A 17,068-nucleotide genomic window follows, 5' to 3' on the forward strand; every position below is an offset into this window, starting at 1 on the left:
CTACTAGCAAATGCTCAAATTAGCTGGTGGTACGAATCGTGCTTTGACAAGTCACAAGCGAAACACTTGAACTCAGAACTAGAACTCAGCTTGGGTTGCTAGGTAACGGGCTGGAATTCTCTGGGGTTGCTAGGTAACGGGCTGGAATTCCCTGGGGTTGCTAGGTAACGGGCTGGGCAGTGCCTGCTGATTTGTGATGTTACATTCAGAAGGTTTTAGAAGCAGGTCTTTTTCCAGACACTAAAAAACATAGTTTTTTTTTAAGTGCTTGTTCTGTTTTTAGAAGCAGTAGAAACCCAAATGGAAGTACAAAAACAGGCAAAATGTGAATCTTGTGAAATGCGCCTCCTTTAAACTGAGCTTTCTGGGGGCAGTTGCCACTACTGATACACAAAAAGCAGCAAATGGGGTGAAATTGTAACTCAAGTGAGAGTGACAGGGGCTGAGATGAGGGAGGGGGGCAGGACCCGCTATAAATGATTCCCACTCCTGCTATTGCCCCAGGATTCTACATCATCAAGCTTAACTAATGTGCAATTAAGCTGCAGACTGGAAGAAAATCACCTTGTAAAAACATTTGTCAAGTGAACTGTTTCTCTGTTCTGGGCGGCTAATTAGCAAGGGAAAGGGAAGAGAAGGGTTTGTTTGCGTGTGTATTTACATATACATGAAGAAAATAAATATCTGCACTGTTAGGGGAGAGCATTACCAAATCCCCGTCATATGTCTCTATTAGACAACACTGACATGCAGTCCCTATCATTAAGCAATAATAGTTTACTTTACAGCTCATGAACTACAGTATCAACAAATTAAGCCGTCTGATGGCGTTGGGTGCCAAGTAAAGTACGGAGGGTGGAGGGAGAATGCAAGACTTTATTGTGTCTGTCACATTTCGCGACATTGCAACCACTCTCGGAGTAATGAAGACCACTTCTAAAGTCATTTAAAAGTCAAATCATGGGTGTCTGTGAATTTCAATGATATATATTAGAAAGGAGCATGCCAGGGGCTCGAGAGGCGGGTGAGAGCCGAGGTAGGGCAGCGGGTGTCAGGAGTCAGGAGGTTGCTCTCCTCTCTGAAGACACAGAGGTGATAGATGGAGCTACAAGGCTGGAACAGCTCCAGGGAGAAGAGTGCAAATGCAGGACAGCGAGGTGTTTTTAGCAGGAGCCGACATGCTTTTTAATGTGTTTGTGTAACAAACGTGCAGCCGCGAGTGTTGTGTGCGCTGTCGTCCGGCAGGTCGACGAGGCCGAGGCCGTGGAAGTGCAGGTGGAGGACTCCCGAGTGTGGGTTCCTGCCGAGGAGCCCGTCGTTAACCCGGACTTCCTGCTCGACTCCAAGATCTGGGAGATTTGCCAGCAGATGCCCATCCACTGGATCCATCCCTCCCCCATGACTGGTGAGAGCAGGGGGCATATCTGCCTCTAAACGCAGACTATTAAGACTGTAGCTGCAGGGCTTCCCCACAGGCCATGCGGAGGTCCGTGGAGGAGGCATGATTTACCAACTGCATGAGCAGCTTGTTCAAGCTGCTCTTTGTGTGTCAGGAGAGTGTAGAGACTGAAGGACTGTGGTGGAGGGAGAAATCAGAGGAAAAACACCACTGGACTTGAAATTTGAGTCAAATGGAGGCGCTTCTGTGCAGGAATTTTAAAGCAACACCTCAAACACACTGCTTCCTGTTGAACACTGGAAAACGTAAAAAATAAGATTATGTGTTTATTTATTTACCGTAACAATGGCTGCGTTTCCTGGGGTCCACATCTTAAAAATAAAACATTACAAAAATAGTTACACACTCAACATACCATTAGGAACATAACATTTAATATGAGATCAACCTGTGAAATTCAAAACATAGATTTGCGATATTGACATAAAACTAAAAGCTGGAATCATAAGTTAACATTTAGGTTTTTTGGCGTTTAGTGAAAGTTTGTTTGCTCAGCCAGTGACGGGCTGGATTACAGGTTTACCTCATTAAAAAAAAACAATGTGAAAACATTAATCTAGATCTTTGCAGAGATGAACTGGCAGAGTTTCAGCTCCTGCAGTTGATTTAATATCTAAAAACATTTAGATTCTGCAGTCAGCATGAAGCAGCAGATAGACGCGGCTTCACCAGCAGCTCCACAAAACAGAGACTTTAACCGCTGTGCAGATTTCTGTTTTGATAAACACTCAGAAAATAAATAATGATTTAAAAGACATGAATATTCACCTGATGATGAGACATTTGTCTTTGAGTCTTTCTAATTTAGGGCTGCAGGGAGTGTGAAGCAGCGTGTTTACCAACAGGTTTGGTGCATTAACTTCAGAGCTGATGTGAATATTTATCTGACTCTTGAAAACAGATTAAATATTTTACAAAGAAAATTTTATTTTCATTGTTTTCAGCCTGAGACACGGCAGTCTCTTTAAAACGTTTTCACTTAAGCTTATTTAAATTTGGAGCATTAAAACCTCAGACTTCAGCGTATTTTATTTATTAGGATGTTTTGTTGCAGACTGAACATCTTTACCAAAGCATGATGCTGCCACCACCATGTTTGGCAGTGTGGCTTTCAAAAGAGATGCATTTATGCTTTTATCAAGCAGCAGTGGAAAAACATTTAAGCCATTGGAAGAAAGACAATTCTGGCTTTAATATCAATAGAACTGGGAAAAAATGTTTTTTATTTTTTTTAATACTCATCCATACTGATGAGTATTAAAAAAATACTCATCAAAATGCACTTGATTTTTTTTTTTATTTAGAGAAAAAGCATCTGAATACAAACACACTTTTAAATCTTTAAAACCATCTAGTTTCACAATTCTGCTCTATCCTAATGAAGTAATAAAGTTTTCTGTTTTAATGTAACAAAATGCACAGATTGTTTTATTTTTATTTAAACTGCACTGCAGAAATGCTCAATCTTATCAAGTACTTTTGGTCCAGTTTCCACTGCAAGTGTCTTTGTACACTTGTACAAAGACGCTTGCAAGTAAATTTTCGGCATCATAGAGGAGATTATTTTGAGTTAATAATTCCTTAATGTTGATGAAAAAGTTCTAGTTCACTGGTAGATTATTTCACTTGTAACAAAACATTTTTCCATGCTGTAAGTTAAATTACACCGGTCAACAGCCTAAATGTTTCTGGGGGTTTTCAACTGTTTCAGGGTCATTTTGATGAGCTGAATCCAAAAATCACGTTGGTTTTACTCAGTCAGGTCAGATTTCTGAACTACGGAGCAACATGAGCACCAAAATGCACGACTTGTTCCCATATCTGGATCGGTTTCCTGACAATCTGGATCAATGAGAGATGAAGACGTAATGTTTAATTTACCCTTATCAGTGTTTATTATTCACATAAATCCAGGTTGGTAATATTTAAATACACTCTGTTAGAAAACAATTTTTTTCTCCTAAAACCGTTTTTGGATGAGAACTGATAATGTCACAAAAATGTAATCAATTCAGTCAGAAGATCTGATTTCTCTTAATCAAATTAGAATAAAACCCCGACCTGATTTTAAAAGATTATTTTATTTTTGGATTCAGCAGTGCAAAATAGTCCTAATTCAGTTGAAAAAACAAACAACTGCCAATGCAACTCGTATTTTTCATCGATATTAAAGAATTATTAACTTTAACACAAGCTCCTGTATATAAGTTAGTTTTGTCTTATTTCTAGTCAGGTATTTGGCCGATGAACTAAAATGCTTGGTAAGATTTTGTGTTTTTGCAGTGTAAAACCACCTCCAGCGTGTTTCTGTCTGGTTATGGTGAGACTGGGATTCCTTCCAACATGCTGTAAAACGTGATGTTTCACAAATTAAAATTCATGTTAGTACAACAAGAACAGCATTGTTTAACCGAACAAGGAAAAAAAAGAGTCTAGGTTGAATCTGAGCACATTTCACTTGTTAATTACAAAAAGCCACAGGGAGAACAGGGTGAAATTTTAATCTTCCTCGTTTCCTTTTCAAACAGCAGAAATTCACGGCGCTTGTCTCCTTCCCTCCTGCAGACGGCGAGGCTCAGGATGTGGACACGCCCGACGCAGAGGTCACAGGTCAGCGTTTCGCCCGGGACGTCCTGGACCACGCTCCAGTGAACGATTACGTAAGTGGAGGCCGAGCTCTTCCTCTTCCTCTCCTCTTCCTCTCTGCCAGAGACCACACCACGAGATACAGTGAGCTGCTTCAATCAGGCCGCTCTGCCTCCACTCTTTCTGCATATAAATTGCTCACTAATTGATGTTAAAACTGACTTTGTGCACCAGAGGGCACAGCAATTGCTCTATATATCTGTTTAAGCAAGGCTAGTTCATTGAAGACTCCCTTAATGTCTCTCCATTAATTGAGAGGAATATCCAGCCTTTCAAAGGCAGCAACTTGTGCCTTGCAGCCCGTTGGAGCTTTGGCTCCCCCTCCTCAGTCAGCGGACATCTCTGCACAAAGCAGCAATCCCAAGGTCACTCGCTGCTGCACAGATAAGTTGCACTTATTAATAAAGCTTTGATTATAAAAGCACATAAAACGCATGCAGAGGCCAAGTGTTGGGGTTTTGCATCCAGACCTCTCAATGCAGCGTGATTAATTATCGCCGGCTCTGAGGGACAATCACGCCGCGCCGTAAATTACAAACTGCAGTTCACACGCTTTTCCCTCAAGGGAATTCAAGCATTTTCAAGCATTTTCAAGGTAAGTTTTGAAACTCCAGAAACTTTGGAGATGAAAACAAAAAAAAAAACAGTTTCAGTTCACAATATAATTTATTAACTTTAGTAATAGTCTTGTAAACTAAAATAAAACAAAACTTTATGTTTGAAAGATCTCTCTTACACTCTGATTTAACCTCAGAGAGAGAAACACGTCTTACTCGGTGTATGAAAATGTCTGGTTTCAGCTGTACATTATATTTAAGATTTTAATCAAATTAGGCAAATTTTGCTGGACGATAAATTGCCCTAGAAGTTATTGTGATGAACGATAATATTGTTGTTTTGGGATCATTTTCAAGAAATGGCACCATAATGCACAAACACATTTTCTCAAAGATCAATAAACTTTAAATTCTATTGAACATTTAACACTGGAAGACATTTAAAACAACAACAGAAACAATGAATAAAGACGATTCTACTCTTTTACAAACTATCCATGTCTGCGCTGCCACTCAGGAAATTAAATGAAACCTGGAAATGCAGGTAGTATTAATTTAGTGCAGTGCGCCACAGCGAAGGGAAGAATAACGTAGAGAAAACAACTCAAAACCACTTTTTTCTTGCTCTCTGTCGGCTATGCTACACCAGACCCGTTGCCATAGCAACTGACGACGACACTTTGTGTCAGGATTCAACACTCAAACATTTCCCACAAACAGATCAGAACATTCAGTCCATTACAGTTTTATATTTTTAGGCTTCATGTTTATGTTGAATTTATTGATAAGTGATCACTGTGGTAGATTAGCTACTGTTGTTATTAGCTAAGCTAACACAGCGGTGGTTTACTAGCTAATTTAAATTCCTGGATTTTTTAAATTTTTTAACTGAACCAAAACTCACCAGATTCTGCAGCACATCTCCAGGTTACGTTTGTCAAAGTCAAGCTAGCATAACCGAACCCCTTCCCTCTCCCTCACAATTTTTTAGTTAAAGCTTTTTCCTGACCGTGTTATCTAGATGTTGTATTGTTGACAATTAGTAGCAAAGCACTGCATCACTTTTTTCTTTTATATATCAGGTGTACATTTAAGATTTAGCACATTATATTGATAGCTTAACGGCTAAAAGCAATGCTAGTCATCGTTAGCTAGCAGCTTTTAGCCCTCCAGCAGGAAGATGGGGGCGGGATCTTACGTGCATGTCGTCACGCTGCAAGGAGTCCATACTGAAATCAAGGACTTAGCAGACCTTGAAAACACCTTATTGAAATTCCAGTATTTTCAAGGACTTCAAGCACCGTGATTTAAGATGCAGGTGACACACAGGCTATACAGCTTTGTGCTCAGCGCTTCAGTTGCCACTTCAGGTAACTTCAAGGATAATGAGTCACGCTCGCTCTCCTCCTCACAGCGATGAGAAACGTAGAAACGAGACGTCGTCCCGCAGCGTTGACATTTATCAGACCCGTCCCAGAAACACCTCGGCTTCTGTCTTCTCCCCGACTGTCCGTGCAATTAAAACAGACCAGGGGATGAAAAACTCTGCGCTCCTTTTGAAATGTTCTGCCGCTATCAGCCGAGCAATGTGCACCATTGCAATCCATTCCAGTCGCTGTTTGTGGGTCTGCTGATAACAAAGGCCTTTGTGGCCGAGCGGAGGGCAGGCAGCAGTCTGTAATTGGGAGTCTGAGCTTTAGCTCATGTCGGTGGGATGCCACATGTGTGAGCCGCATTTATTTTTATTTATTATTCTTCCTCCTGCGCTCATGTATATGTGCACACACACACACACACACACACACACACTGGTTCCTTTCTTCTGACACACATAAAAAACATTCGCTCAGCTCATCTGCATTTCACAGACCTGGGATCCGGTGCCACTCCGGCCCGCAGCGCGCGCTCACAAAGCGGGATAATCGGCTGAGTCCTTGTGGCTGAGCCTGACAGATATATGCTGCTGAACTTTGCCACGGCTGCCCTGTTGGAGCGCAGGTTGCCTCCAAGCTGGCCCTGAACATCTCAGACTAAATAACTGCCTCCCCTGACAGGCCTGTGGAGAGATGGCACCGCTGTGCTTGACCCAAATAGCAAAATAGAGCTTTTGATATGAAGTAACCGGATGTTTTAAGGGAGCCCTATAATGAAAAATTGACTTTTTTCACATTTTTCTACTTCCATTTGGGTTTCTCCTGCTTCTAAAAATAGCCAAAGCACTTAAAAAAACACACACCTGTTTTTTGGCAGTAAATTAATCTTTTTAAGACAAAAATGAGCCGTTTCAAAAACCTCCAGAATGTTAAGTCAATGCGCTGTTGCCTAGCAACCCAAGTGGAGCTCCAGCATGTTTGGTCAGCTGGTTTTACTGCTACATGTGCTTTACAGTGGGTGCTAGAAAAGGCATGTGTTTTATTGATAACTTACCACTCAGAAACCACTTGCTGCTTTCTGGTTGGTTGTGCAGCAGGCTCCACTTCTGCTTTTCAAAGACGTACATTTGAATGCACATCTGCTTGCAGCTATTTTTACGAGTGAGTGTAAACGTTTTAATGGAGGGCGTGGCCAACAGCAGCTCATTTGGATTTAAAGTGACAGAGCCCTGAAACAGCTCATTCTGGGAGAAGATATGCAGAACTGAGCAGAATAAAATCTCATTATCTGAGAATGATTTTGTGCAAAAAATGTAGTGAACATAATTTTTTGTAAGTCCCACATCCTACTCTGTTAAAGGAAGCATAATAGGTCACCTTTAATATGTAAAGACAGTTGCTGTGTATTTGTAGCATTGCAGGCTTCCAAAGGTATGCAGTGATGTTTTGGTGTTACCTGGCTGGTCACACGGCTGCAGTGGCTGATTTTATGGAGTAAAAAACAAATATTAGCAAGTAATATTAATTACTAATGAGTTGCACCTGATTTTTATTTATAAAAAATGTTTGAAAACTGTGGATCTTTCCACTTCACATTCATGCTCTACTTTGTGTCTATCAAATAAAAACCTAACAAACTGATGTTTTTGTGGAAAATGTATCAAAATATGGAGTCATAAGTGCTTCCGTAAGGTTTCAGTGCAATGCATACCAGAGGTAAAAAGCTGCAGGAATGTAAAGACAGCAAAGAAATCTTCTCTGAACCTAAAGCTCCTTATCACTCCCAGTGTACAGAAAAACATGACTGCGCTATTGAATTACAGTACATCGGTTTTCACTGTCATCCCTCCTCACTGTAACGCACAGAGATGGAAATCTGAGGCCAGGTCTCACAGCAACACGTTTCAGATGTTGCTCCTTCCCTCCTGCCTGAAGTGAAAGAAACGCAGGGCAGGGAACGAAGCGTTATCGCTGCCGTTTTGATCACAGAATGAATGTGATGAGATTTAATAACACAACCAGGGATGTGCTTCATGAAGAGCGGCGGTCAGGGTGTGTGAAATAATACCAACAAGTGTGGAGATTAGAGGAGTCATGCTTTGATTCGTTACATCTTATTGAATGACTGACACAGTTTTCTACACTGCCGACTCATTCACATCCAGTGTCTCATATTATGCATGGAGGCGCGTGTGTGTGTGTGTGTGTGTGTGTGAGGACGGGTGTGATGAAATCAGAGGCAGCGAGGGGGTAATGGCTTTTACTCTTCATTAATGCGGCTTGTTTGTGAGTGACTGTCTCAGATTTCCCAAGGTGAACTATTCTTATCACCTCAGCTTCCCACGAGAGACGGCAACTCAGAGCGAAGGCGATTAATATGGAGGCTGCGTTTTAAAGGATAGCTCTGATTAATTCTCTTTAAGCTACAATGCTGCCCATTGGCTGTTTGTGTTGATAAACGTCATTTGAATAAAATATTTCCTTCATTTCTTCTGAGCCGGAGCGCCAGACTTGGTTACATCCCAGTTCGGGCTGCGAGAAGCAGATAAGATTATCGTCGGTCCATTGACAGCCTTCGTGTTGTTTCCATAACAGATTGTTGCCTGGAAGCTGATGACCTGAAACCCGACTGGAACAATAAATCATTAAAAGCCTACCTGAGCCTGTCATAGTCATAAATCAAACGCAGCTATGCTCGATGTTTATCTGTTTCTGTGTGTTTTAAATATGTCTGGCGAGTGTGTGCAGCGCGGCTCGCCTTATCAGCGCTCCAATCAGACGCATGACAGACTTCCTCACTGCTCCGGCTTTTAGCAGGAGCTGCAGAGATTCACAGAACTGCTCACAGCGTCTCCACTTTTTAAAGCATCAATACGTATTAGTGGGATTTTATGTGGCAGACCATCAAAACGGAGTGAAGGAAACGTTTTTACGCTGCAAAAACACAAAATCTTAAAGTACTTTTGGTTTAGTTTCTGGTGCAAATACATCAGACATAAGACAAAATTAACTTAAAGTAACTTTCAGCAAGGAATAGCAGCTTAATTCTTTAACATTGGACAAAAAGTACTAGTTAAAGCTGAAGTAATCTGCCAGTGGAACAAAACATCTTTCCCTCAATATAAAACATAATTTGGAAAACTTGTATTTTTTCCCGTATTATGAGTTTTCAGGGATGCAACGACATGGACATATGTTGATATTTTAATACTACTGCTATGGCCGATAATCGATATTTACCGGTATTATACAGCTCTGGAAAACATTGAGAGACCACCTAAAATAATCAGTTTCTCTGATCCACTCAGTCAGAAACAACCAATCAGAGCCAGGAGGCGGGTCTTAGCGCTGTCAATCACTCTCACTTGCTCTTAAGCTTCAACTGGTACAACATAGCCTGCTATGAATGCTAATGCTAGTTAAACAGTTTTCCTGTAACGATGGATTGTTTTTCCACCATTCGCACATTGAGCAGCGTACACCAGATTGATTGACAGCGCTAAGACCCGCCTCCTGGCTCTGACTGGTTGTTTTTGACCGGGAGCGGAGCATTTTTATCTGGTTCATAACATACCACATGTTTCAGCTTTCAAGCTGATTTGATTGAGCCATTTGAATGTTTTTTTCATGTTAAACTTTTTTATTTCAACACAAACTGTTTGGTTTTAGCAAAACGCCTCATGAAAACCAGAAACCAGGACACACTGGTCTGCTAACGAAGCTGTTTCTAATGTTTCGATCGCTGCTGGAGTGTTTTCACTCCACCACTTCACAATTATGCCCCACTTTGTGCTGATCTACCACTTAAAACCCCAATAAAAAGTATTGACCTTCAGGGTTGTAATGTGACAAAAACTGGGAAATAAAAACAATTGCAAGGCGCTGTAGCAAGCGGAGACATAAACAAAAACAAAGAGGGATTTACTGCTGTGTGACTTGCAGAGTGGAGTGGAGAAATCCCTTTATTTCTGAGGTGGACGGGTCCGTTTCCCTCAGGGTTAAGCGTTTCCCACACATTTTCTGGATGTGTTTTGTTCTGCATGGTTGCGTGTAGCTGAGTCATTGCGTGTGTCCGGGTTGAGGCCAAATCTCCGGATCCGAGGAGATTAACCAGCGCCGGATTGTCTCTGAGGATTCATTTACTAAAAGAGATTGAAATGTGGTCAAATGAATACCGAGGGCATTTTGCTACCTCGACCCGCATGTTGCCAGTTAAGTGGCACTTCTCCGAACCCCCATCCGGAGGATCCTGATCGGAGGCATGGCACTCAGCCCAAAGAGTCAATGAGGGCATGAACCAAGCAGCACAATGGAAAAATCCAAGGGCCATTAATTCTACCCAATTTACCTTTCGTTTGGGTTTCATTTGGCCCCTCTATAAATTCAGAGGCAGCCAGCAAGAGCAAATGAAAGAATCCTTCTTAGGCGATCATTACTCTGCTAATTGCTTTAGGAATGTGCCATGCACTTAAAGTCAAGGTCACGGGGAGGGCAGCAAGAAGTGAGGATCTCTAATTTGAATGCTCTGCTGGAGGAGGGGCGGCCATTTTAGAGCCGTCTGCGCTCCATCCGAGGGAGTTAAGAGGTCAAAGATGAAATAAATAGTGCAATTATGTTAGGAACTTGCAACTAAGAGTCCCTTTGACAGGAAACAGCGCTGGTTGGGAGGTTATGAAGGGTGGCTTCGCTGTGCCGCTGCCAGTCGCTTTGCCTCAGTTATAATAGAAAAGGTCAAAGGCATTGTCGTACTGAAGCTTCTCTCAAACCTGGGCTCTCCTGATCTCTTCGTCTCGGCCGTCAGACGCGACACAACTCTGCATTTTCACACACATTAGCTCCGATCTTTTGACTCTTGTTTGGCTTTTGCGTACATTTTCCTGACCCAGAACCAAAAGCCACCTCATCAATTCCCATCAGTCACTCCTCCTCCTCCTCCTCTTCCTCCTGCCCTTGCCTCTGGAGGACTGGCGTTTGTCATGTGTGTGTGATGGCGGCCCTGCTGTGTCCTCTGCAGAGGGAGGTCGGTATCGAGCTGGATAACCGTCTGGACGAGCGCGGCTACTGCTGCCAGTACTGCCGCCGCGGCTACCGCTTCTGCCGCCGCTACTTCGAGCCCCTGGGCGGCTTCAACCCGTGGCCGTACTACTACCAAGGAGGCCGGGTCATCTGCCAGGTCGTGATGCCGTGTGACTGGTGGGTCGCTCGCATGCTGGGGAGGATCTGAAGCTGAATGTTAACTGTTTCTGGATCTGAGAAATATTCCAGACCTCATTTGTGGAAAAAGAGCATTTCGTATTCATTGATTATATTCTCAAAGGCATCATTAACTGCCTCATGTTGTATACTAGCGAATGAAATCAATGTAGGTCCTTCTTCTTTTTTAAAGCTTTCACTTTTACTTTATGTTCTATTAAATCTGTTTGCACATGTACAGTGCTTTAAAGGGGCAGTATTATGTGCTTTCCAGGCATAAAACAGCATAATGCAGTAAAAATTTTACTGTAGGTCATTATAAAAATGTTGTATTCAAATATCACTTAAAAGAAATGTTACTTCCTGATTTAACACCTTGAAGTTGGGCCTCTGTCTCTTTAAGAACCATTTAACAACGTTTTTACCAGCATTGAACTGAGGAGTAACTCCTTTAACGACCTCAGCAGATGTGCAGTTTCACCAGATGTTTGCTAATTGCTGCTGGCTAGTCTGAAGGAGCTGCTCTGTGCGGCAGAAGCTTGGAAACTGCAGCTCTGAGTAGGAGCTGCGTCTCGAAGTCGGGGCTAGGTCCAACCAGGCGTTTTGTACAACTGAATGGTTGCCATGGAGATTAATCTGTTTTTGATGAAGGAATGACATTATAACATGATGTGAGGCTTAAAAAAAGGTTGATTTTACGTGATACTGCACCTTTAAATACACATGCAAACTTTTCTGATTGTTGCTATAATAAAGATTTAACCAAACTCTTATATCCACCACAGCATGTCATAATCAGACACTTTCAGGTTGTATCATGTAAATGAGTAGCTTGGATTTTTTGAGCCGTGCTCACTAACAGTTTCCTTACATTTAGTGAACAGGTGTTGTGTTGCCGTGAAAACTAAATAAATCTTGATGCTTTATTACTGTAAGTGATTCTGCGGCTGCTGATTTTGTGCCAGTCGATGTATTTCCTGAGTTTTTATCTTCTTATTTGTTATTGTTAGCTAAAGTTGTAAGGATGCAGATTCATAATATAAACTACACACACTCAGAATTACAGTTGTTCACAATTTATTCATTTTAGTCATTGAAAGTTAAATCTGTTTAATGTTTTTGTAATTCAGGTGCTTTTTAAAAAACTTGATTAAAAACTATGGTAACCATGTCGAAAGTGTTGGTTGGGTTTGTTTGCTTCTCTTGGACACTCTTTAAATTTTTAAATTTGACTCCAACTTTGTTCCAGAATTCAATTAAAAATCTTCCTTTTGGAAAAAAAAGTGTTTTTTATGCCACCATGTTCTCTGTTGTTGTTTTTACTGACAAATAAATGACTCCTAAAGGTCAAAGTGGTTATTATTTATTCTGCATGTCTAAAATGGTAGAACATTTATCAAGCAACAGTTTTGGGAAAATTTTAATAAAAAAAAAACTGTAAGAATTTATGCAAATCAATAATATATAAAGCAAATTTTACAAATTTCGTGATGAATCTGTTTTGGTTCTCAGCTTCTCACTTTCTAATATGAGGAGGAGGAAATTTCAGATTTTACAATGCTGCACATAAAAACATCATCTTTTTATTTCTAATAAGTCCTCAAAGCTAATGCAAAAGAAACAAACTGTTTTTGCATAAAATAATTGTAAATTTTGTTTTACTGACAGAAAATTTCCAAACAGACCTAGCTAGCTAGCGTCCTAGCTTACTGAGTCACCCATCCATCTACCTAGCCAGCTAGAACAGCTAGCTAGGTAAATAGCTAGTTTCTACCTAGCTAGCTTCTTCACTCGCGAATAAGCTGGTGAAGTAGCTAGCTAGCGAATAAGCTAGTGAAGCTAGCTAGCGAACTACCTGGCTAGCTGGACGGATGCCTGAGTTTTAGCTGATGTTATCAATGCTATATTTGCATTAGCTGATTACACTTTAACTAAAAACTGTTTCTAGTTATAATTTTTTGTTTTGTTGCCATTTTCTCAGTTTATCGATGTCCACTATGCTGTTACTATGCTAACATAGTTGTAGCCCAGCTGTAAGCCCAGTAGCCCATAGCTGTATACTGCTAACCGCAAATGTCAGCAGCTTAAAACACCAGTTGAATCTTTTCATACAATGCTACATTAGCATTAGCTGACTTTATTTCACAAGAAGCAAATGTTTGGTTTTGCCACTGTTTTCTATATCAGTAATGTCTGTATTGCTATTTAAAAATTATTTTACCCCTATTTAAGAGCTAATTTTAGCAATTTAAAACAAACTTAAAAGTTTCATAGCTATCTGTGGAACATAATTTTATTTATATATTTGTATTAATTATCTACATTTTCACAAGAGACTGTTATTTTTCTCACAGTTTTCTCATCTAAGCAATGTCCTCTTACTGCACCAATGTTATGCTATGTTTCTGCTATTTTTAACAAATAAACAAAGTAACAACATTCACTGGATGCAACAATCTGCTGACTTTTAGTTCGCTCAGATAATTCCCAAAAGCGATTCATCGTCTTTTGTTGCACAACTAAAATCCTGACAGGAAATCTCTCTGCAGTGAGGGTTTAGGCTGGTGACGCACAATGACAAAATTACAAACTTAACAGTGTTTTCCAGAAGTGAAAATGTTACGTTCCACTAATTTAGCTGTGAATCCTATGAAAAGGAACATTTACTGTTTATTATTATTGCATTTACATTGCAATAATATCTCAACCACTGGTAAGGGAACTGCTGCTGATGTAAAAACTGTAGACAGTTTTTAGTGAATCTACACTAAAAACAATGAAGATGAACTTCTTTTAAAGCGTGTCTAAAATCAGAGTTATGGTTTTCTGCTCCATTCAGAAGCTGTGAAAGGCCACTCTTCATCCGAACACTGAACTCAACGCTGCTTTACTTCAGAGGCACGTCGTTCACGTATTTTCATTTTCAAAAAAATTATCAAAGATCAGCAGCGAAATCCAGAAATAAAACTGTAAAGCTTAAACAGTTTTGATTTTGATTTATTGCTTTCCGCATATCTGAAAAGAATTCCTGTATTTTTTATCCAATAACATGCATTCATTTTCATATATTGAATTTCTCCAGTCTGGTACTTCTTAACGTTGCTTTCTGAATAAAAAAGAAGAAATGATCACCTCTCTCAGAGTTTCTACTAAAACATTTAGAAGCCGAACTCATGACAGTGATGTTTTATAAGGTTGCATGAGATTGCAGAGGTATTCCCAGTAACGTTTTCGGCTTATATCTCTGTCTCTTTCCCCGCTTACATAACCTGCAGATAAAAGTTTTTTGCAAAACCAACGACAGCCCTCCAAGGGCAAAACAAGAAAGTGTGAAAGAATCAACAGGAAGAGAAGCATGCTCCAAAAACAAGACACGCAACAACAAAAAATGGTGAAGAAAAAACATTGAAAGGCATTCTTGGTGTAAAAATTACACTTATTTCTAAAACCGATATCAGGGGAAAAGTTGCAAGATGTTTAAAATGGCAAAAGAAACCAAACAATGACGACTTTATGTTGCAAAGTGACTTTTTTTTGTTTTGTTTTTGGCGTCAAGCTAAACTTTGCTTGTGTAATTAAAGTCGCAGGAGTCTCTGCTGTCTTTGTGTTGTACTTACTGATCTGTCCTCCTTTGTTTCCACTGCTGCAGTCTGCAAAAAAAAACAACATAAAATGCCTAAAATAGTGCTCGTGTTTCCTGCTTTGCTGAGACGGTTCTAATCTGTAACAATGCATGTCGCCGTGCTGAGCTTGAAAAACCCTCATCTGTAAATAACAGATAAGCAGGAGAGATATGCATTTGTAATTGATGTTCTGTCATCACAATAACAAGGTGCGCGAACGCCCGGGAGAATCAAAGCTACAAGAGGGGAACAGTGGAAATGAAAAGTCGAGTTGTGACGATTTGCTGTTTGAAGTCTTCTCTGTGCTGTTTTCCAATTAAAATTTCATTGTATGAATAATCTCACTGGTTGTATTGTGTGAAATGTTATAATTTCCTTGAAAGACTCTTGATACCCAGGGGTGTTTGTGTGAGAATTGATAGTCTGGGTTTGGATCCATAGAAGAGTCAAATCCGTCTCTCCTCTCCATTAATCCCTTTCCTCATTAGCTTGGTGAGATAAAACAGATATATATGCACTTCTTTGTTTCTTTTTTTTACAACTTCTGTGCATCTGATGACTAATAATTCATCTTTTTACGAGGATATAAAAGCATCCCTCTCGCCTACGATGTAAATATGCCTGTTGACTCACGTGGGTTTGATATGATAATAATGTCAATGAAATCAAAAATAATTGGCAGTGACGTTGCTTTTGGTGGAGGAGAAAGTTATCGCAAACATCATGTAAATGTATGCAAATGATTTGTGAGTATGCTCATAGTTCAGATGGTAACCAGATTGTTATTTTTAACTCAATAATGTCAATAGCCCAGAGCAACATGTCAAGTAAAAAAAAAGCTGCTGTGGGTTAACAAATTCAGTAATTGCAAACATATTTCAAAACGCTGACAAGTGAACTGCAAAGCCCCCGAGGCGTTTCTGAAAAGTTGATAAAATCAGAGTTAAGAGAATACGTTCCTCACTATTTTCCCCGTTTATCACATCAAAGATACTTTATTTACTCACATTGACGGGGAAAAGTGCAACTAAATGCTATTTTTATAGGTTTCTGTTGGTTGTCGATCAGGCAGTGACGGTTTTTCAAACTCTTTCTGTGAAGATGAGAGCGGGTCCGATTGGGACGGTTCCCCCAACCGGAGAGGCTGGTCCAGAACCCGCAGCCGACCACCAAGGCCAAACTTTACAGACGATTAAAAAGATTCAGCTGCTGATGGAGCGGAAGGAGAAAGATCCTTTACCGTGGACTGGGACGGCGCGTCAGGGCCGCCGTAGGAAAACAGATGAGGAGTAAATTTAAGTCAAAAAGCATTTTAGATCTCAGAAGTTTTCTACATAAAAACGGGAAAATCCTGAGTTTGAAAGGCCGAAAAAAAAATCAGACATTTTCAGCTTAATCTCAGAAACAACATTTCTGAGCTCCAAAAGTCTAAAATGTGTGATTAAAAAACTCAGAACTTTTAGATTCATCTCAAAAGCTTGGAAATGTCAAAGTTTGGAAAGCAAATATTTTCTAGAAAAAAACCTTGGAGCTGTCCGAGTTTGAAAAGTCAAAAAATTGATAGAAAAGCTCAAGACATTTTGAGATCTCAGAAATTTTCTGGAAGAGATTTGGACATTCCAGAGTTTGAAAAGTTGAAAATCTTTTACTTTTGTAACTCAGAAATTTCCAAGTTAGGAGAAAAGTCAATTTTGAAATTTTGAAATTTTTAGCTTAATTTCAGAAATTTTGCAACATTTCTGAGTTTCAAAAGTCTAATTTTTTGATTGCTGAGTTTTTTTTCAAGCTAATTTTTGATTTTGGAGCTCAGAAATGTTCTTGCTTTGACATTTTCTAGAATCAATCTTAGAATTTCTGAGTTTTGAAGAGAAATATTCTCCTTTTTAATCTGCAATTGGCATAATGCGCCGTTGCACACATCTGTGTGCCTCAGAACTGTGATTTTTGGTACATTCACTCCATTTGGATGATTTTTTGTGAAATTCACACACATCTAAATTACACTGCCTCAGTTCAACCAACTTTTAACTGCCCTGATCCACACGTTTTTGTTTTCTACTAATTTTTCAGAAGACATCCCTCCAAGGTAAAAGCTGATGGAGAAACGTTTGCGTCTAGCAGTTTTTACCCTTAGAGTTGCTCAATAATTCAGGCAGAAATTTGGAATCTGACCCAGTTTCTGTAAAAGCTGCTGCAACTTGATAAATAATTCTCCAA

General features: G+C 40.1%; 1 protein-coding gene across 1 annotated transcript; it reads left to right on the forward strand.

The window, feature by feature from the left end:
• The first annotated feature begins 748 nt into the window (after positions 1 to 748).
• LOC106937974 (tenomodulin-like) lies at positions 749 to 11,445 on the forward strand. Its single transcript, XM_015019758.1, has 3 exons — positions 749 to 1,405; positions 4,025 to 4,119; positions 11,050 to 11,445. The coding sequence occupies exons 1-3, from the start codon at positions 1,189 to 1,191 to the stop codon at positions 11,257 to 11,259; spliced, it is 522 nt and encodes a 173-aa protein (XP_014875244.1). The 5' UTR covers positions 749 to 1,188; the 3' UTR covers positions 11,260 to 11,445.
• The last annotated feature ends 5,623 nt before the right edge of the window (positions 11,446 to 17,068 follow it).

The sequence above is a fragment of the Poecilia latipinna genome, unplaced genomic scaffold (assembly GCF_001443285.1).
Source record: "Poecilia latipinna isolate Pla-1442-1.1 unplaced genomic scaffold, P_latipinna-1.0 Scaffold2477, whole genome shotgun sequence".
In the NCBI taxonomy this organism is placed as follows: Eukaryota; Metazoa; Chordata; class Actinopteri; order Cyprinodontiformes; family Poeciliidae; genus Poecilia; species Poecilia latipinna.

Coding starts and splice junctions, on each gene's coding strand:
- LOC106937974 (XM_015019758.1), top strand. CDS start 1,189: ATGTGTTTGTGTAACAAACGTGCAGCCGCGAGTGTTGTGTGCGCTGTC. Junction 1,406..4,024: donor CCATCCCTCCCCCATGACTG/GTGAGAGCAGGG, acceptor TCCCTCCTGCAG/ACGGCGAGGCTCAGGATGTG. Junction 4,120..11,049: donor ACGCTCCAGTGAACGATTAC/GTAAGTGGAGGC, acceptor TGTCCTCTGCAG/AGGGAGGTCGGTATCGAGCT.